The 19,925-nt window shown below is 36.6% G+C and overlaps 1 protein-coding gene and 1 pseudogene across 7 annotated transcripts in view; both read left to right on the top strand.

Annotated features, from left to right (window-relative positions):
- LOC101020448 (protein FAM227B) overlaps positions 1-19,925 on the top strand; it is a 290,771-nt gene that overhangs the window by 231,609 nt on the left and 39,237 nt on the right. For 4 of the 6 annotated variants that reach the window (XM_031662518.1, XM_031662519.1, XM_031662520.1 and 1 more), the window contains 2 exons: positions 6,828-6,925; positions 10,878-11,038. In XM_031662518.1, the coding sequence (XP_031518378.1) occupies positions 6,828-6,925; positions 10,878-11,038 (259 nt within the window). Of the gene's footprint in view, positions 1-6,827; positions 6,926-7,191; positions 8,122-8,164; positions 8,810-10,877; positions 11,039-19,925 lie in introns of those variants that run through there. The other 2 variants (XM_031662522.1, XM_031662523.1) reach the window with 2 other exon arrangements.
- Positions 11,806-13,573, top strand: LOC116273461 (annotated as a pseudogene). Its single transcript, XR_004181789.1, has one exon. The product of XR_004181789.1 is annotated as a signal peptide peptidase-like 2A pseudogene (transcript).

Below are 19,925 nucleotides of genomic sequence, written 5' to 3'. Positions count from 1 at the left end.
AACTATCCTGACAGGGAATTAATAACCAAAATATATAAGAAGCTCAAACAACTGTATAGGAAAAAATCTAATAACCTGATCAAAAAGTTACAAAAGAATTGAATAGACTTTTCTCAAAAGAAAACATACAGATGGCAAAACAAAAAGTGCTCAACCTTCTTGATTATCAGAGAAATGCAAAGCAAGACTATAATGAGGTATCACCCCAATTAAAATGGCTTATCTTCAAAAGACAGGCTATAACAAAGCTGGCAGATGGAGAAAAGGGATGTGGAAAAAAGGGAACCCTTATATACTGTTGATGGGAATGTAAATTAGTACAACCACTATACAGAATAGTTTGGAGGTTCCTCAAAAAGCTAAAAATAGAGCTACTATATAAACCAGCAACTTCATTGCTGAGTATATATACCCAAAAGAAGGGAGATCAGTATATTGAGGAGATATCTGCACTCCCATGTTTGTTGCAACACTGTTCACAATAGCCAAGATTAGGAACCAACCTAAGTGTCCATCAACAGATGAATGGATAAAGAAAATATGGTACATATACACAACGGAGTACTACTCAGCCACAAAAAAGAATGAGGCTTTGTCACTTGCAACAACATGGATGGAACTGGAGATCATTATGATAAGTGAAATAACATAGGCACAGAAAGACAAACATTACATGTTCTCACTTATTTGTGGGATCGAAAAATCAAAACGATTGAACTTGTGGAGATAAAGAATAGAAGAATGGTTAACAGGCTGGGAAGTGTATTGGAGGTCTGTGTGGAGGTAGGCATGATTAATGGGTACAAAAAGAAATAGAAAGAATAAATAAGACCTAGTATTTGATAGCACAACAGGAGGACTATAGTCAATAATTTAATTGTTCATTTTAAAATAAAACCAAAACAGTGTTACTGGATTGTTTATAACACAAAGGATAACTGTTTGAGGGGATGGATATCCAATCTTTTATGATGTGATTATTATACATTACATGTCTGTACCAAAATATCTCATGTACTCCATAAATATGTACACCTAATATGTACCTGTAAAAATTAAAAATTGAAAAAGTTTGTTTAAATGTGATTTACCACTGAAAGAGATTTAAAAAAAAAAAGTATGACCATCTCAGTAGACAGGAATAAAAGCTTTTCATGAAATCCAACATCCATGATAAAAAATCTCAACAAACTAGACATCAAACGAATATTCCTCAAAGGAATAAGTATCATTCCTAGCAGAACCATAGTCAACAAGCATATTGAATAAGCAAAAGCTGGAAGTATTCCCATTGAGAACTGGACAAAGACAAGGATGCCCACTCTTCTCTCTCCTATGCAACAAAGTACTGGAAGTCCTAGCCAGAGCAATCAGGCAAGAGAAAGAACTAAAAGGCATCCAAATAGGGAAATAACTCAAATTATTTCTCTTCGTTGGTGATATGATTCTGTAACTAGAAACCCCTAAAGACGCCAGGCGCGGTGGCTCACGCCTGTAATCCTGACACTTTGGGAGGCCGAGGTGGGCAGATCACAAGGTCAGGAGATCGAGACCATCCTGGCTAACATGGTGAAACCCCATCTCTACTAAAAATACAAAAAATTAGCCAGGCATGGTGGCATGTGCCTGTGGTCCCAGCTGCTCGGGAGACTGAGGCAGGAGAATCGCTTGAACCCAGAAAGCAGAGGTTGCAGGGAGCCGAGATCCCTCCAGGGCACTTCAGCTTGGGCAAAGAGCGAGATTCCATCTCAAAAAAAAAGAAAAAGAGGCTGGCGGATCAGGAGGTCAGGAGATGGAGACCATCCCGGCTAACAGGGTGAAACCCCGTCTCTACTAAAAATACAAAAAATTAGCCGGACGTGGTGCTGGGCGCCTGTAGTCCCCGCTACTCGTGAGGCTGAGGCAGGAGAATGGTGTGAACCCGGGAATCTCAGTGAGCTGAGATCTGAGATCGCGCCACTGCACTCCAGCCTGGGCGACAGAGCGAGACTCTGTCTCCAAAAAAAAAAAAAAAAAAAAGAAAAAAAGAAAAAAGAAAACCCTAAAGACTCTGCCAAAAGGCTCATGAAACTGATAAACGACTTCAGCAAAGTTTCAGGATACAGAATCAATGTACAAAAGTCAGTGACATTTCTATATACCAGTAACATTCAAGCTGAGAACCAAATCAAGAATGCAATCTCATTTACAATAGTCACATACAAAAAAATAAAATACCTAGGAATACATCTAACCAAAGAGGTGCAAGATCTCTAGAAAGAAAAAACTACAAAACACTGTGGAAAGAAATCGTATGTTACACAAACAAGGGGAAAAACATCCCATGCTCATGTATTGGAAGAATCGATAATGTTAAAATGGCCATACTTCCCAAAGCAATTTACAGATAAAACACTACTCCTATCAAATTACCAGTGTTATTCCTATCAAATTACCAGTGTTATTTTTTTATGTCATATATGTTGTCTTTCATACTATTTGTCTAATGATTCTAGTTTTTCTGTAATCATTTAGCTTTTATTGGCAGTTTTAATTATTCTTTCCCACACTGAAGCACAGAATGTGCTGAGCATATCAAATATGTAAACACCCCATGAATGCTATTGCTAATAATTTAGATTTTGCTCATTAAATGAGATCAAAAGAAATAATAGAGAACAGTCCTACTGTGAAGAGTAGCATATGAAACCACAAGGATTGCAGACAAGTTTAAAAGAAAAATGTGGTACATGATAGAAATTATCCAGGAAAAAAAAAGTTAAATATTTGCCTTTCACACAAAGTATTGCAAATTTTCCTGGCCTTCTCTTTAAGGAGACATTTTTAGATATGGAACTGTGGAAACATGGTTTCAACGAGGAACACATCAATAATAAGTTCAGACAATCACTAATACAAAAGAGGAACACATCAATAATAAGTTCAAACAATCACTAATACAAAGATGGTTAAGAATTTTTATGACAGTACCAGTCAAGACTGTCAAGATTTGGTTATAAAATAAAGATAGTCTCAATTCCTTCTAATTTTATTATTCTCAATAAGCAGAGTTTGTACTCCACATACAATTAAATTAGTCTCAATTGTAAATCATTCTAAAAATTCTTGTGTAGATAAATGTACATATCATGGGAAAAGTAATTTATCAGATGGTGTGCTCTAAGATTTGCCTCTGAACCCAGTTAGTGGTGGATTTTTAAAATATGTTTTTCATTCTACAGGAAAGATTTTTAAATGGGTCAATAAGTTTCTTCACCAGCACCTTTGATCAAATCTTAAGCTTAAAAGCTACTCTTTTATAAAACATATGTAATGTTTGGCTCCACAGAGCCTTAGTTCATAAATACATCAGTTTCTTATTCAGATACTTTTCACTTTGGTTCTTATAAAAAAGCAATAGAAATACTTTAAAAACTAACAACTTGTGTCTTGCATCTATAACTTGCCTGAGCAGTGATTTGGTCCTTAGAGATACAAATATAATTCATAGTAAGAAATAATGGGTAAAAGTAACTCCCAAAAATGCCAAAATAAAGCAATAATAAGATGGCACTTTCCCTGGGAACCAAATGTGATATGAATGACTAATTTATTATAACGTAAAAATCTTCACGTCCTTGGATATACTAAATTTGATGCAAAGTTAGTGAAACATAAGGATGCTAGTGATCTACATATGCATACACTTCATAGTTAACAAAGTATATATATAAACACTCAGACTGTATAATCTCTCTGTGAAGTTATTTACAATTATGTATATTATGTTAACATAACATTACTAGGAGAAGCAATTCTAATGTAGAGCATTGTGAAGGTCCTTAATCTTTCAGTTTGCCAATTTGAACCATGAATTTCACACAGAGAGGTGGGAGGATGGATCTGTAAGTAGGTACGTAGAGAGGTATAACTCATTTGAGGTTTAATATCTATACAAACCAGTGAGTGGGCCTGCAGATGATCAGATTGAAAGGACTTGGAAATATGCATATAAAGATCTGAAACAGGCAGAGAAGTGTGATCAGAAAATACACACAATAAGACATTAAGAATATACTCATGAGACCAGGCATGGTGGCTCACACCTGTAATCCCAGCACTTTGGGAAGCCAAGGTAGGAGGATCATTTGAGGTCAGGAGTTCAAGAACAGCCTGACCAACATGGTCAACCCAGTTTCTACCAAAAATAGTAAAAATCAGTTGGCCATAGTGGTGAACGCCTGTAATCTCAGTACTCAGGAGGCTGAGGCAGGAGAATCGCTTAAACCTGGGAGGCGGAGCCTAGATCGCCACTGCACTCCAGCCTGGGCAACAGAGCCAGACTAGGTCTCAAAAACTCATGAGTATGCAATACTTTATTTGAAATACTCATCATTTTCCTATATTATTGGACAAAATTGCATTAGCATTTTATTTTTTATTTGCTCAGATTACATACATTTTGCCTAATGGATACCTATATTTTCTCTTTATTTCTCCTGGCATTTCTTTTCTACCCCTCTCTCCAAGGTACATTCCAACTCTTGAGCTCCTAAAATTATTATTACTGTGCTATTTTGGTGCATTCTATAGTTCTTCTTATTTATGAGGGTTATTGGATTCCTTCCTAGACTTCGTTAGAACAACTAAAAATCTTGGAAATTCTGACCATTTACAGGATTTAAAAGTCGACTGTAAAATTATATCAGGCTTGGGTCTCAGGTATTCTCTTTGTAAAATGACTCGGAAAGATCTGATCTTGAAGTATTCTAGCCTCAAAAATTCTTGCTTTGATACCAACTATCTATAAAGTAGAGCTTTTATCTGGTGTATTTGGTTAATGCAAAAACAGTTACCCAAATCAGGAATCATGGAAAATGATACTTGTATCTCTTACCATTTTAACTTAAAACAAATTAAATATTGCATCATTTGTCTGTCTTTTAATGCAGGTGTAAGGCCTTTTCTTGAATTATCTTGCATTTCAATACCAGATTAAAAGTCTCTTTCTGAGAGTAGTTCTGATTTTAATTACATATATTCTAAAGTATATCTATCAGCAATACTTTTTCTGTTTCTATAGTCAATTATTGTATTAATATTTGTGGCCTACACTTGACCTTTCTTTAATTTTTCCAAGATATGTGAGTTATTTGCATTTCAGAAAGACTATTAGAATAAAAACTGCAAAAGTGGATAGCAATAACCATACTTACTTACATGTCTCCCTTTTAGAGGGGATAACACCTCAAAAATAAATAGGGGATAATTATGGAAATGAAACTTTCCCAATGCAAGTGGAGGAAGACTGGAACATTTTTTCACGAGTGAAATTTCTGGAGACTTAGTAAGAACAGTTAAGACATATTTTATCATAGTTTTATCAGATAGAGTCATTTTTGGATTTTCAGGTAATATTCCCAAGCTTTCAGAGATGCTGAGAACAGAAGAGGCACTAAAACTATAATTAGGGGGAATATTAACATTTTTCCCTAAAACTAATCAATGGGTTAGAGGAAAAAAAGCTAATAAATACAGGCATTTTAATGTTATTGATTAGTCATCATATCTAGATGAATTTCTTTGCAATTTTTGACTCTTTTTGTGCTTAAATTGCTTTGCTTTACTATTTTGCCATTGCCAGTACTCTCAGCTTAGATATTTTACCTCATATTAATGTATACTACTATCTGTTAAACAGCAATTCCACAATTAAGCTCAGGTGATCTGAAAAGTAAACTTTTTATTGTGTGTACAGTGAACACGAAAGAGAGGTTCTTTTTTTTAAAATTATATTGGTTCATAGAAGACTAGAAATAAAGCAATATCATATATATTAAGTATTATATATATACTTAAGAATTTTCAAAATTGAGCAAGTTTTGAAGAAAAAAACATGGTTTATTACTTTTCTTGCCCATTTTAATTCTAAATCTAATATTTTTTCTACTCAAAATGTTTAAATGTAAGTTCCTTGCTAACCAATTTTTTTAATCCCTGGTGGACATAAATGCTTACCTGCCTTTCATATTTCAAGCTAATGCCTAATATTTCCTAATGTCTAATGTCAAAAATCAACCAAGTAACTTTCTTTAACTCTTAAGAGGTTTGTCATCAACATTATAATCACTAGATCCGATTAGTCTACCCAGTAACTGATAATCAGTGCCAGAGTCTAGAACAAACCTCTCAGATCACCTTTTTTCTCTGATGTTAAGATACACTTAATACCTAGCTTGTGCTTTTAGGCTGATTGACATGCCTGATTAAATCACATGGTTCTCTTTTCCTTTAAGAAGTGCCACGATTCTCTCTGTACCCTCATGCATATTCATGCAGGTTGAAAGGAAAGGTCACCAAGTCTCTTCTTATCTGGGTGTATTGTCAGAATATAGAAAAACAGGACTCTGACAAGCAGAGGCTCAAGTTGTTTATTGCATTTAATTAGAGGGTCATCGCTCTGGACTTAGAAGCAAAAGACCTAGATTTGTGTCCTCTCCTTCTACTACTTAGTAAATAGTAGCTTAAACAAGTCATAGAACTTGTACTTTAGTCTTCTCAACTGTAAATTACGGAAAATGTTTCTTAGCTCACTGAATGGTTTGCGAGGATGACATAATGTAAATAGATGAATTTTATAAATTCTAAAGCCCTATCGAGTAAAAATACGAAATGCAACATTTATTTCCTCTTTGGGACAAGTTATAACAATGTCTTTACACTCTTTATCCATGTTTGCCCTTCTCCGTGTTCAGGGTGCATCGTTAAAAGGCGAAAGAGGTATCATGCTTTTTCTGTGAAGGAAAAAAATACCAGAATTTTTTAAAGTATTTTATTTTCTGTTTTAGCTATCGACTTCAATATTATAAAGATTCTAAACAACCCAAGAGCATATGTGTTGCCCATATCCAAGGAAGAATCAGGATTATCAAGACTAGCAACAAAGGTTTGGAGTATAATAATTATGAAAAAATTTCTTATTTGTTTAATTTGCAATTTGTGCTGTACACAGGCAATGCTGGTTATTACATTCTTAACATATATTTTGGAAAAGAATTTAATGGTCAAAAGAGATTTGTTTGAAGGTTTAATATTAAAAAGTTTTATTTTCTTCTGAAAATATCCCCATCTCTAATGAAAAATATCATAATATTTATCTTTTTTCCTCACAACATGTCTTGTCACCGTTTCTCCTTTGGTTGACATACAAAGGCTCCATCTGGTGTTTGCACACGAATATGATCTCAATAAGCAGCCAAGCTGCAGGGAAAACTTCAAAGGAGTATCAACAATAGTTGACCTGTCCTTACTTCTTAAGCCATGGTCCTGGAATAATTGACCACATGTAGATACTGTTACTCTTGAGTCTTGAATGCTTAGTTTCTCGACATTCTTGAAGGTGCCTTGCAAGTAGAGATTTCATGGACTCACCACCATGTGTTGCCTTAGCCAAAATTTGATGAGATTATTGACCTGAAATTCTGAATTTGATATCTTAATTTGTTAGACAATTAAGTTTTAAGTTGGTCATAGTTTTTATTGCTAAAATGTTGTCTACATCATCTTATCAAGTCTGATAAGATAATTTATTTAAAATTAAAAATTATGCCTATATAAAAACCACTTTCTGAAAGTCAGTATTTATGTTTTTCCCTGTATTTAATAACCCAAGCTTAATAAAATATCTTCCTACTTTATTCTGACCTTCACAGTGAGGCTAAGGATGGTTTGCAGGCACTTCAGATATTAACTGGTGACGTATAGAAGTCAATTTTGAATCAATAACAATGTCACACCATTTCCTTTGGGGCAATATTGCCAGATTTAGAAATCAGGGATAAGTAATAGAAATTATATATCTGATCTTCAGCAAACACCAAAAATGGTCTCTCAAACTTTGTTTAGTAATTAACACATGGGTTTGTAACAGATTAAACAACCTTTTTCAGAGGATGCTGTTAAGAGATAGACATTGGAAATACATCTTTAGTAGTAACAGCACATTGCTGCATTTTTTGCCCTGTCCCATTGTACTAGTCAGCTTGGACTGCCATAACAAAATACCATGGACTGGGTAGCTTAAACAACAGAAATTCATTTCTCATAGTTTTGGAGGATGGGAAATCCAAGATCAAGGAGCCAGCCAATTTGGTTTTCTGGTGAAGCCTCTCTTTCTGTCTTGCAGACGGCCTCTTCCTTGTTGTGTCCTCATATGGCAGAGAGAATGAGCTCTGGTATCTTCTTCTTCTTATAAGGACTCCAATCCCATCATTGACAACCTCATCTAAACCTAATTATGAAGAGCTCTGAAATAATACTGCTTGAGCAATGGCCAAACTATTTATAAGTATTTCTTCTGGAAGGAAAAGACTCTGAAGGCCACAAGAACTGTTTTCAAATATGTAGAGAGCTACTGTAGGAAAGCAGAATTAGAGTTTTTCTGTGTGGCTCCAAAAAAAGTATAACTTTTGCCAATAAATAAGCAAAAGATATAGGGATATAGATTTCAGCTCAACATGAAAAATTTTCCAGACACCAAAGTTGTCGAAATGCTAAGTGGGTGTCTGTGGGTTTCCAGTCCCTGAAAGTAACATTGGGTATGAGCATTGGCAGAACACATATTCAAGCCTCAAAAATCAGTGTTTAGCTTTCTATTCATTGTAGCAATTATCCTTCAATAAATTAACCGCGAAATTAGGCACCCAAATCACCCCTTGGACTTTCTATTTCATCCTTTATGATCATTCTTAAGTTTATGGAGTTGCTTGATTCTTTGATTTTAGGGCTAGGTTGACTTGACAATAAAAGTCTTGCTTCATGGAATCTTAAAGTGCTCTGACAAATTTCTGCTATTATCTTTCGTGGGATGAATGGAAACATTAGGATTTCTGTTCATTGGCTTGGCTATTTGGAGTGTCTCTAGCAAGAGGTTTTTGGTCAACTTGCAGCATTCTGCTTTAAAAACCAGAACACCAGGCCAGGTGCGGTGGCTCACGCCTGTAATCTCAGCACTTCAGGAGGCCCAGGCAGGTGGATTACGAGGTCAGGAGACGGAGACCATCCTGACTAACACGGTGAAAACCCATCTCAACTAAAAATACAAAAAAAATTAGCCAGGCGTGGTGGCGGGCACCTGTAGTACCAGCTACTCGGGAGGCTGAGGCAGAAGAATGGCATGAACCTGGAGGCAGAGCTTGCAGTTAGCCAAGATCGCGCCACTGCACTCCAGCCTGGGTGACAGAGCAAGACTCCATCGAAAAAAAAAAAACAACCACCAGATTTGCATTTAATACCTATTTGCCTCTTACCTGGCTGAACTACTCTTAAAAACCATGAATTCTTATAGAGGAAAATTTCCTCTTATAGAGGAAAAAGGGCTGTAAACTGTGATTTTCTTAACTTAATAACTGATAACTCACTTTGGGATGCCGAGACGGGCGGATCACGAGGTCAGGAGATCGAGACCATCCTGGCTAACAAGGTGAAACCCTGTCTCTACTAAAAAATACAAAAAAACTAGCCGGGCGAGGTGGCGGGCGCCTGTAGTCCCAGCTACTCGGGAGGCTGAGGCAGGAGAATGGCCTGAACCTGGGAGGCGGAGCTTGCAGTGAGCTGAGATCGGGCCACTGCACTCCAGCCTGGGCGACAGAGCGAGACTCGGTCTCAAAAAAAAAAAAAAAAAAAAAAACTGATAACTGCAGAAAAATAACAGAAATGTCTATTTCTAGAATTTTAGTAAGATAGAATGTTTATCTTATAGTACCCAAGAAAGAAACAGGAAGGGCATTGCAAAACATCTATCTAGACAGGAAAACTTTTTAAAAATCTAAACTGAGCTTGGGCTAGTTTTACATACATTTTGAAAATCGAGCTATATATAACCCATTGTGAATCATGGGAGCTTAAAATGAAGGAGTGATTTACATCAGAGAAAACATGTCTGATACTGACATTAACTTTTTCCTGGCAAAGAATTGCTATTGATTATGATAGTCCCATTATTTGAAATGATTCTGTAGCTGCTAGGAATTCTGAAACATATTTTTTGCAAAAACCTATAGAATAAAAAAGTGACCATAAGCAAAAGAAATTCAAGAGAACTGTATGTATCAATAAAAGCAAATGAAAACAAAATTTTATTTCCCCACAGGAAGTGTAATCAATAAAAAATATCTCATAATGGTATTACAAAGATTGAGGAAAACTTAAAATATTAGTAGTTGCCATACTGACATTTCTCCTATAAGAAGGGAATAATAGAATCTTGGAGTAATTATATTTATGGTTGTATTCTTGACATAGGATTTTTAGTCAACAGGGTTTTTTTTTTTTTTTCCATCAGTACCTTGATGCTATCCTACTGCCTTCTGGTCTGTTTTGTTATGATAAGAAGTTAGTTATTAATCTTATTAAAGTTCCCCTATGTATGAGTTGCTTTCTCTTGCTGCTTTTGAGATTTTTCTCCTTGTCTTTATTTTTTAAAACTTTGTCTAGGATGTGCTAGGTGTAAATTTATTCTACTTAGAGATTGCTGAACTTCTTGGATGGGTTTTTCATAAATTTTGAAAATTTAGACCATTATTTCTTCAGATATTTTTCCTATGCCTTTTCCTGACTTTGTTCATTTTCTTCATTTTTTTTTTCTGTTCTTAAGACTGAATAATGTCTATTGCCTGTATACAAGCCTGATAAATCAAAAGGGTAGAAGAGCCTTACTGAGTATACTTATAGACTCTTACTTTGGTAAATTCCTCTAATTAAGAAGATGCTTTCTGGAATTTCCTTTATTTTAATATATCAAATTGTAACTTTATGCTAAATATGAAGTTATATTTTATTCACACTTTTTTAGAAACACAAAAGTAATCATCATCTTGATTCTTTTCTTCCTCTTACAGTCGCACTATAGTAGTACTGGTCCAGAGTTTAATCGTGTTCTCTTCAATTTTGGAGGTCAGAGTCCATTGATTTTATATTATCTTAAGATGCATGAGCTGGCTGGTATTTCCAAAGCACCTAAGAAAACCAAGATTAAACTCACTAAGATATTCCAGGAACCATATCCTTTTTAAAGCTTTGCTTTAATATGATTTGTTTCAAAAATAATACTCAAAACGTTTCACTGAATGTCTCAACTGAGAAAAAAAATTGAATGCATGTTTTATCAATGCTTCTCTTTAGTATTAATATTTACTTATGCTTAAAACTTTTGGCTAAACTATCTTTTTTTTTAGATTTAATGCTATGATTTTGCATGTAAGAAAAGTAAAACAAACATTAACCCAAAGAACTTTTAAAACTGGTATACTTGGTTCTCTGGTAAAAGGCTATCTTTGCAACTTTACTGTTCAGTGACTGGTTTCAAACATTTGTCAGAATTATGAGGCATGGGCTTCTAGCCTTCTCCAAAGAGAGTTTTAGGCATGTTTTAGCTGTGGAATTCTTTGTTCCAATGAAAATTTATCAGAACAATTTTTACACATAAAAAAAATTTATTTTTATGTGTAAAATAAAAATAAGTAAAAATCGGAGCTCTTTGGTTGAAGCAGGGGTAGGGCCCAGAGTTCTGTTTTTTACAGTCCTGTCTATCTTCAGTATAACTTTTCTTGGCCCAGTCCCCATTAAGGACCCAGGTGAACCCCAAAGGAATTAGAACACTAGCCACTAAATTAGAGTGTGGGCTGCAGTGGCGGCCCCTGCAGCAGCGGCGATCCCAGCCTAGCCCGGCCGCCCGCGCCTGTCCGGTCCGGTCCGGTTCGACCACGGAGGCAGCGCAGTGGCGGGACTCCGAACCTACCCCGCCTAGTGAGCCGCGCCGCGCCACCCCACCCGGCACCCACCAGTCCGATGGGGCCGCAGCGGCGGCTGTCCCCTGCCGAGGCCGCCCTGCTCTGGGGCTTCCTGCTCCCCCTGACAGCCACTCAGGAAGCAATCTTGCATGCGTCTGGAAATGGCACATCCAAGGACTACTGCATGCTTTATAACCCCCATTGGTCAGCTCTTCCAAATACCCTAGAAAATGCAACTTACATTAGTTTGAGGAATCTGACTTCCACACCACTATGCAACCTTTCTGATGTTCCTCTTGTTGGCGTAAATTAGAACAAAGCAGTTGTGGTGCAATGGGGAAGCTGACATTTTCTTGAAAACACCGGAATTGAACAGAAAAGAGGTGCTGAAGCAATGTTAGTTGTCAATAACAGTATCCTATTTCCTACCTCAGCTAACAGATCTGAATTTCCTGATGTGAAAATACTGATTGCATTTATAAGCCACAAAGACTTTAAAGATATGAAGCAGACTCTAGGAAATAACATTACTGTGAAAAATGTATTCTCCATCGTGGCCTAACTTTGATTATACTATGGTGGTTATTTTTGTAATTGCTGTGCTCACTGTGGCATTAGGTGGGTACTGGAGTGGACTAGTTGAATTGGAAACTTGAAAGCAGTGACAACTGAAGATAGAGAAATGAGGAAAAAAAAGGAAGAATATCTAACTTTTATCCTCTTACAGTTGTAATATTTGTGGTCATGTGCTGTGTTATGATGGTCTTACTTTATTTCTTCTACAAATGGTTAATTTATGTTATGATAGCAATTTTCTGCATAACATCAGCAATGAGTCTGTACAACTCTCTTGCGGCACTAATTCATAAGACACCATATGGACAATGCACGATTGTGTGTCGTGGCAAAAGCATGAACATGAGACTTATTTTTCTCTCTGGACTATGAATAGCAATAGTTATTGTTTGGGCTGTGTTTTGAAATGAAGACAGGTGGGCTTGGATTTTACAAGATACCTTGGGGATTGCTTTCTGTCTGAATTTAATTAAAACACTGAAGTTGCCCAGCTTCAAGTCATGTGTGATACTTCTAGGCCTCCTCCTCCTCTATGATGTATTTTTTGTTTTCATAACACCATTCATCACAAAGAATGGTGAGAGTAGCATGGTTGAACTTGCAGCTGGACTTTTTGGAAATACTGAAACATTGCCAGTAGTCATCAGAGTACCAAAGCTGATCTGTTTCTCAGTAATGAGTGTGTGCATCATGCCTGTTTCAATATTGGGTTTTGGAGACAGTACAGGCCTGTTGATAGCCTACTGTAGAAGAGTTGATGTTCACACTGGTTCTTCTTATATAGACTATGTTTCCTCTACGGCAGCCTATGCTATTGGCATGATACTTAGATTTGTTGTTCTGGTGCTGATGAAAAAGGGGCAACCTGCTCTCCTCTATTTAGTACCTTGCACGCTTATTACTGCCTCAGTTGTTGCCTGGAAACGTAAGGAAATGAAAAAGTTCTGGAAAGGTAACAGCTATCAGATGATGGACCATTTGGATTATGCAACAAATGATGTCTGGTGAACAGATTGTCCTGTGATAATATTACGTGGAACGCTATAATGTGTCATTGATTTTCTACAAATAGACTTTGACTTTTTAAATTGATTTTTGAATTGACAATCTGAAAGTCTTCAATGATATGTTTGCAAATATATATTTTTATGAGCTGGTACTGACAGTTACATAATGTTAAAGTTGTGCCTTCAAATTAAATAAAAGGATATGGTATGTGTAGTTTCCAAGATGTTTTACATACAGTATATTTTTCTAAAAAGAAAAACAAACAAACAAACAAAAAAACATGCTTTGACCCACCCCTATACTTTTTTACTGAAATGTTTCTTCCAACTGTAATGGTAGATAAAAGTATTACTATCAAAGTGAGTTTCTGAATGGGTTTTACTGTAAAGAATTATGCAAATTTTATCTGCTTTATAGAAATAACTGTTTAAGACCACGCAAGAAGGCGGTTCAACAGTGAAAATTTGGACCTTATATCACTGCAGAGGTTAGAAATGTATAATTTTGGAATAAATATAAGTGCATATTTTTGTAGTATGTTTTTTTAAAACTCCTTTCATAAACTTGAGAACTGAAATTACTTCAGACTGCATGTGTATTATATTAAGAACATTTTTTCAGGTGTAGAGAAACATAATATATAGAACTAGTCACTAAAAGGAGACAGAAACTGAAATCTAGTGGTCTGCTGGCTGTTTTTTTGAAAATGTAGCTTAAATTTCAATACTAACATTCAGTTTCACTTTGGTATTTCTGATCTTTGAAATTTGGTTCTGTTGATGTTAAGCTTTAATTTTTTAAAATTATTTTTCTTAAGAAATTATGTATTAATACATATGACTTATTGTTGAGTACAACATTCCTAACATTATCCCACATTCCCCCACCCCTACCCTTTATATTTTTTTTCTTCCTGATTCCCACCCCTTGCCCCATAGGTAGTGGCTGTTAATCTTGGTGGAGGATGTACAAAGTGTGGTTCAGAGAAAAGAATTGGCAAGAACAGCAAGAGACTTGGTGTTAGTCTCAGTTTAATTACAATACAAGGAAGAGCTGAGCAATTTGCCACAGCTCAAGACACTTGTATCTCAGCCTTCTCATCTGCAAAATTAAGTAGGTTAGACCAGCTAATCACTCTGGTACCTTTCAACTTGAAAAATTTTTTCTCTTCATTCTTTGGTAAATTTCAGATGTGGCTTGAATATTCTCCTGGGAGTCAGAGGTCAAATTATCTTTCCATTTTCTTTTATTTTATCTAAGAAATTCCCAAATGACAAGTGATAACAAAGGCAGCAGGATTTTTCATTTCTCTGTAAATAATGTATAAAATATGTGAACAGATCTATATATTTCATCTAAAGCCAGTTCAACTTATTAAAAAAATAAACTTAATCCTTTTAAAATGGATCAGACCTTTGATATTTGAACTAAATTTTGTATTAGAGTTTTTTTTAATACTTTTTCTTTTTTATTATTATTATTATACTTTAAGTTCTAGGGTACATGTATACATGTGCCATGTTGGTGTGCTGCACCCGTTAACTCGTCATTTACATTAGGTACATCTCCTAATGCTATCCCTCCCTTCTACCCCTCCCCACAATAGGACCTGGTGTGTGATGTTCCCCTTCCTGTGTCCAAGTGATCTCATTGTTCATTTCCCACCTATGAGTGAGAACATGCGGTATTTAGCTTTCTGTTCTTGCAATAGTTTGCTGAGAATGATGGTTTCCAGCTGCATCCATGTCCCCACAAAGGACACGAACTCATCCTTTTTTATGGCTGCATAGTATTTCATGGTGTATATGTGCCACATTTTCTTAATCCAGTCTGTCACTGACGGACATTTGGATTGATTCCAAGTCTTTGCTATTGTGAATAGTGCTGCAATAAACATACATGTGCATGTGTCTTTATAGCAGCATGATTTATAATCCTTTGGGTATATCCCCAGTAATGGGATGGCTGGGTCAAATGGTACTTCTAGTTCTAGATCCTTGAGGAACCGCCACACTGTTTTCCACAATGGTTGAACTAGTTTACAGTCCCACCAACAGTGTAAAAGTGTTCCTATTTGTCCACATCCTCTCCAGCACCCGTTGTTTCCTGATTTTTTTAATGATTGCCATTCTAACTGGTGTAAGATGGTATCTGATAGTGGTTTTGATTTGCATTTCTCTGATGGCCAGTGATGATGAGCATTTTTTCATGTGTCTGTTGGCTGTCTGAATGTCTTCTTTTGAGAAGTGTCTGTTCATATCCTTTGCCCACTTTTTGGTGGGGTTGTTTGTTTTTTTCTTGTAAATTTGATTGAGTTCTTTGTAGGTTCTGGATATTAGCCCTTTGTCAGATGAGTAGATTGCAAAAATTTTCTCCCATTCTGTAGGTTGCCTGTTCACTCTGATGGTAGTTTCTTTTGCTGTGCAGAAGCTCTTTAGTTTAATGAGATCCCATTTGTCAATTTTGGCTTTCGTTGCCATTGTTTTTGGTGTTTTAGACATGAAGTCCTTGCCAATGCCTATGTCCTGAATGGTATTACCTAGGTTTTACCATTGAAAGTTGAAAGGTATCTAAAACCTTTCACACTAGATTACTTTTATTTTTAGCTACTTTTTATTGTGATTAGGCTTTGATTGTGTTTGATTTTTGATGGGCATGAATTTGTCCAACAGCTATACAAGGATTCATCCACCAATTTACTGAGAATGTGGGAAGAGTGTGAGTATGTGTGGGGCGGGGAAGGGAGGAAGTGGAGACCTAAAGTAAGTAACTTAGCGGAGGATTTGATCCCATTCAAATTTGAAAGAAATCACCCTTTAGAAAGTAAAGAGTCTTTCTGAGCTTATAAATTATAATGGCCACTGATAAGAATAAATGTTTCTAGACTTAATGAGCAACATGATAATGATAATGATGCCTCACTTACATCATCACTAGGAGTTTTTCAAAAAATGAATCAGATTCCCCCTATATATTATTATTGGAAATGACAAGAGTCCTGTGACAAATGGGCAGAGCAGGCACCCATCACAGTCACTCTACAGATAAGAAAACCAGAGCACAGAGGTTAGGTGGCTTGCTCAGGTGATTCATGCAGCAGCGCCATCTAATTCCTGAGCCGTGGGTGCTTTCCTGACTTCGCGATCCAGGCTAGAATTCTCCCTGAGCATGATATCAGTGGCTGCTGGCAGAGCTAAAAAATATTTCATCCAAGATACTGATAAGCTATTTCCAAAATTTGTGTAGATTTCCTATAATTACCTGTGGAGATTTTGATCACTGAATTTATCTCTATCTCACTCAAATTTTACATTGACGCTATTCAGCATATATAACATTCTTATTAGTTTTCTCTGAACTCACTGCAATTGTATGGTTTTCCTGAAGTGGAGACTCCAGACAACACGTTACAGCAAGTGTACCTACACAGAGTGGGAAAATGAGAGAAAGCAGAGATGTAGATGGAGAAAACTCGTAACAAAAAAGATAGAATAATCCATCATATTTGAGGTAGGCAGACTCTAAGATGGTACTCAATCAATGATCCCCACCTTCTGATATTCATGCATTTATGTAATTCCCTCCATTTGAGTGAGAGTTGAATCTATGACTTGCTTCTAATAAAGAGATTATAATAAACATAATGGGAAGTCTCTTCTGAGATTCGGTTACAAAAAGACTGGTATCACTCCTGCTTACTCTTCCTTGCTCACTCTCTGAGAGCTCTCTGGGAGAAGCCAGCAGCCATGTTGTGAGCTGAAGGAAGCCCAGATGGTAAGGAAGTAAGGATGGCCTTCAGTCAACAGCCAGTGAGAGACTGAGACCTTTAGTCTAACAGTGCATGACAAAAAACATCTTGCCAGTAACTGTGTGAGTGAACTTGGAAGCAGATCTTCCCTCAGTTGAGCCTTGAGATGACTGCATCCCCTGCCCACAACTTGATTGCAACCTGCAAGAGACCCTGAGCCAGAAGCATCCAGCTAAGCCAGGCCAAGATTCCTGGTCTATGAAAGTAATAATAAATGTTTGCTGTTGAAAACTGCTAAATGTGGGGGTAATTTGTTATACATGAATAGAAAACTAATACATTGTATGAACAAACTCTGACTTAGATAACTGTCATTAAGATTTCTATAGCCTCAATTACTTAATCACATTCTAGCGTAACCATTTGTCTGCCTGTATTTCTCACCCCATAGAAAACAAAGACTAATTTGTATCCCTGACACCTGAGAAAAGTATCTAGTACACAATAAGTATTAAATAAATGTATGATGTATAGGGTTGCATGACTTTATATAAAGATAAGATCAAATTTTGTATTTTTCAATGAAACATGACACATAGCTAAAATGAAGAAAACTAGAGGACAGAGATAGAGATAATCTTTGAAGTTATTATTATCAAACTGATGTTTAAAAAAAAATCAAATAATTGCGTACCAGGCACTGTTCTAAGTACATTTACTAATCCATTTAATTCTCATTTAAACTTCTGAGATAGACACTATTATTGTCTCTATTTTACTGATAAGAAAACTAAGCACAGAAATTTAGGTAACTTGCCTGAAGATACTAGAATAAATGATAGCACTTGGAATCTCTCATTAGCAGACTAGTTTCAGATCTGATGCACTAACAACCTCTGGTACTTAATTGTTTACCATAGAGCAGAGGTCCCCAACCCCTGATACTGGTTCGTGGCCTGTTAGGAACCAGGCTGTACAGCAGGAAGTGAGTGGCAGGTGAGCAAGCGAAGCTTCACCTGTATTTACAGTCACCCTCCATTGCTTGCATTACCTCCTGAGCTCTGCCTCTTGTCAGAGCATTGGCAGTGTTTGATTCTCATAGGAGCACAAACCCTACTGTGAACTGCACATGCAAGGGATCTAGGGTTGCACACTCCTTTTGAGAATCTAATGCTGGATGATCTATCACTGTCTCCCGTCACTCCCAGATATGACCATCTAGTGCAGGAAAACAAGCTCAGGGCTCTTACTGATTCTACATTATGGTGATGTGTATAATAGTTTCATTATATATTACAATGTAATAATAGAAATAAAGTGCACAATAAATATAATGTGCTTTAATCATTCTGAAACCATCCCCCTCACACCTGGTCCCCTGAAAAATTGTCTTCCATGAAACTGGTCCTTGGTGCCCAAAAGGTTGGGGGCCGCTACCATAAGGGACTTTAGCTCCAGAAAATAAAGGCATATTATCGGCTTTTAAAGATAATCACAATTATGGCTTGGGGGAAGGGTGATAAGAGTCAGAGAAGTCAACAGAAGACAAAAAAGAAGGGATGCTAGAATAATGTCCCTCATATTTAAGGATACACAGTTAGTTGAAATTTCTACCATTGTTGCTGTGTTAAATCACTTTAGCACTTTTCCCTCCAGACCTTTAAGGTTACATAACCAGGCAAATTCTATTTTAGAATCTTTCTATTTTAACAAGATATGTTTAAACTTACTTAAACAAACTCAAACACAAAATAATATCATATTTGGTCATAACAAAGTCTTTAAATTAGAATCTGTGGAACAGACATATTTAAGAATAAATTTAACCAATCCCAAATCTAGCAGAAGATAAGAAATAACCAAAACCAGAGCTGAACTGAAGGAAATTGAGATGTGAGAAATAATACCAAAGATCATGAGTCCAGGATTTTGTTTTTTGAAAGAATACAGATAGACTGCTAGCTAGACTAATAAAGAAAAAAAAGTAGATCCAAATAAACATAATCAGAAATGACAAAGAAGACATTACTACCAACCCCACAGAAATATCAAACAACCTCGAAGACTACTACAAACATCTCTATGCACATAAGCTAGAAACCTACAAGAAATGGATAAATTCCTGGAAGATACAACCTACTGAGATTGAACTAGGAATAAACTGAATCCCTGAACAGACCAATAACAAGTTCTGAAATTGTATCAGTAATAAAAAGTCTACCAACCAGAAAAAGCCCAGGACCAGATGGATTCACAGCTGAATTCCACCAGATGTATAAAGAAGAGCTGGTACCATTCCTACTGAAACTATTCCAAAACATTTAGGAGGAGGGACTCTTTCCTAACTCATTCTGAGGCCAGCATCATCCTAATATCAAAACCTGGCACAGACACAATAAAAAAAGAAAACATCTGGCCAATATGCTTGACGGACATAGATGGAAAAATTCTCAACAAAACACTAGTAAACTGAATCCAGCAGCATGTCAAAAAGCAAATCCACCATGACAAAGTAGGCTTTATCTCTTGGACACAAGGTTCATGCAACATGTGGAAATCAATAAATGTAATTCATCACATGAAACAGGATTAAAAACAAGCCCAGGGGGCGGAGCAAGATGGCCGAATAGGAACAGCTCCAGTCTCCAACTCCCAGCGCCAGCGACACAGAAGACCGGTGATTTCTGCATTTTCAACTGAGGTACTGGGTTCATCTCACTGGGGAGTGCCGCACGATCGGTGCTGGTCAGCTGCTGCAGCCCGACCAGCGAGAGCTGAAGCAGGGCGAGGCATCGCCTCACCTGGGAAGCGCAAGGGGAAAGGGA

Source organism: Papio anubis, unplaced genomic scaffold (genome assembly GCF_008728515.1).
Source record: "Papio anubis isolate 15944 unplaced genomic scaffold, Panubis1.0 scaffold72, whole genome shotgun sequence".
NCBI lineage: Eukaryota > Metazoa > Chordata > Mammalia > Primates > Cercopithecidae > Papio > Papio anubis.
This window is presented reverse-complemented; position numbering and strand designations above follow the sequence as displayed.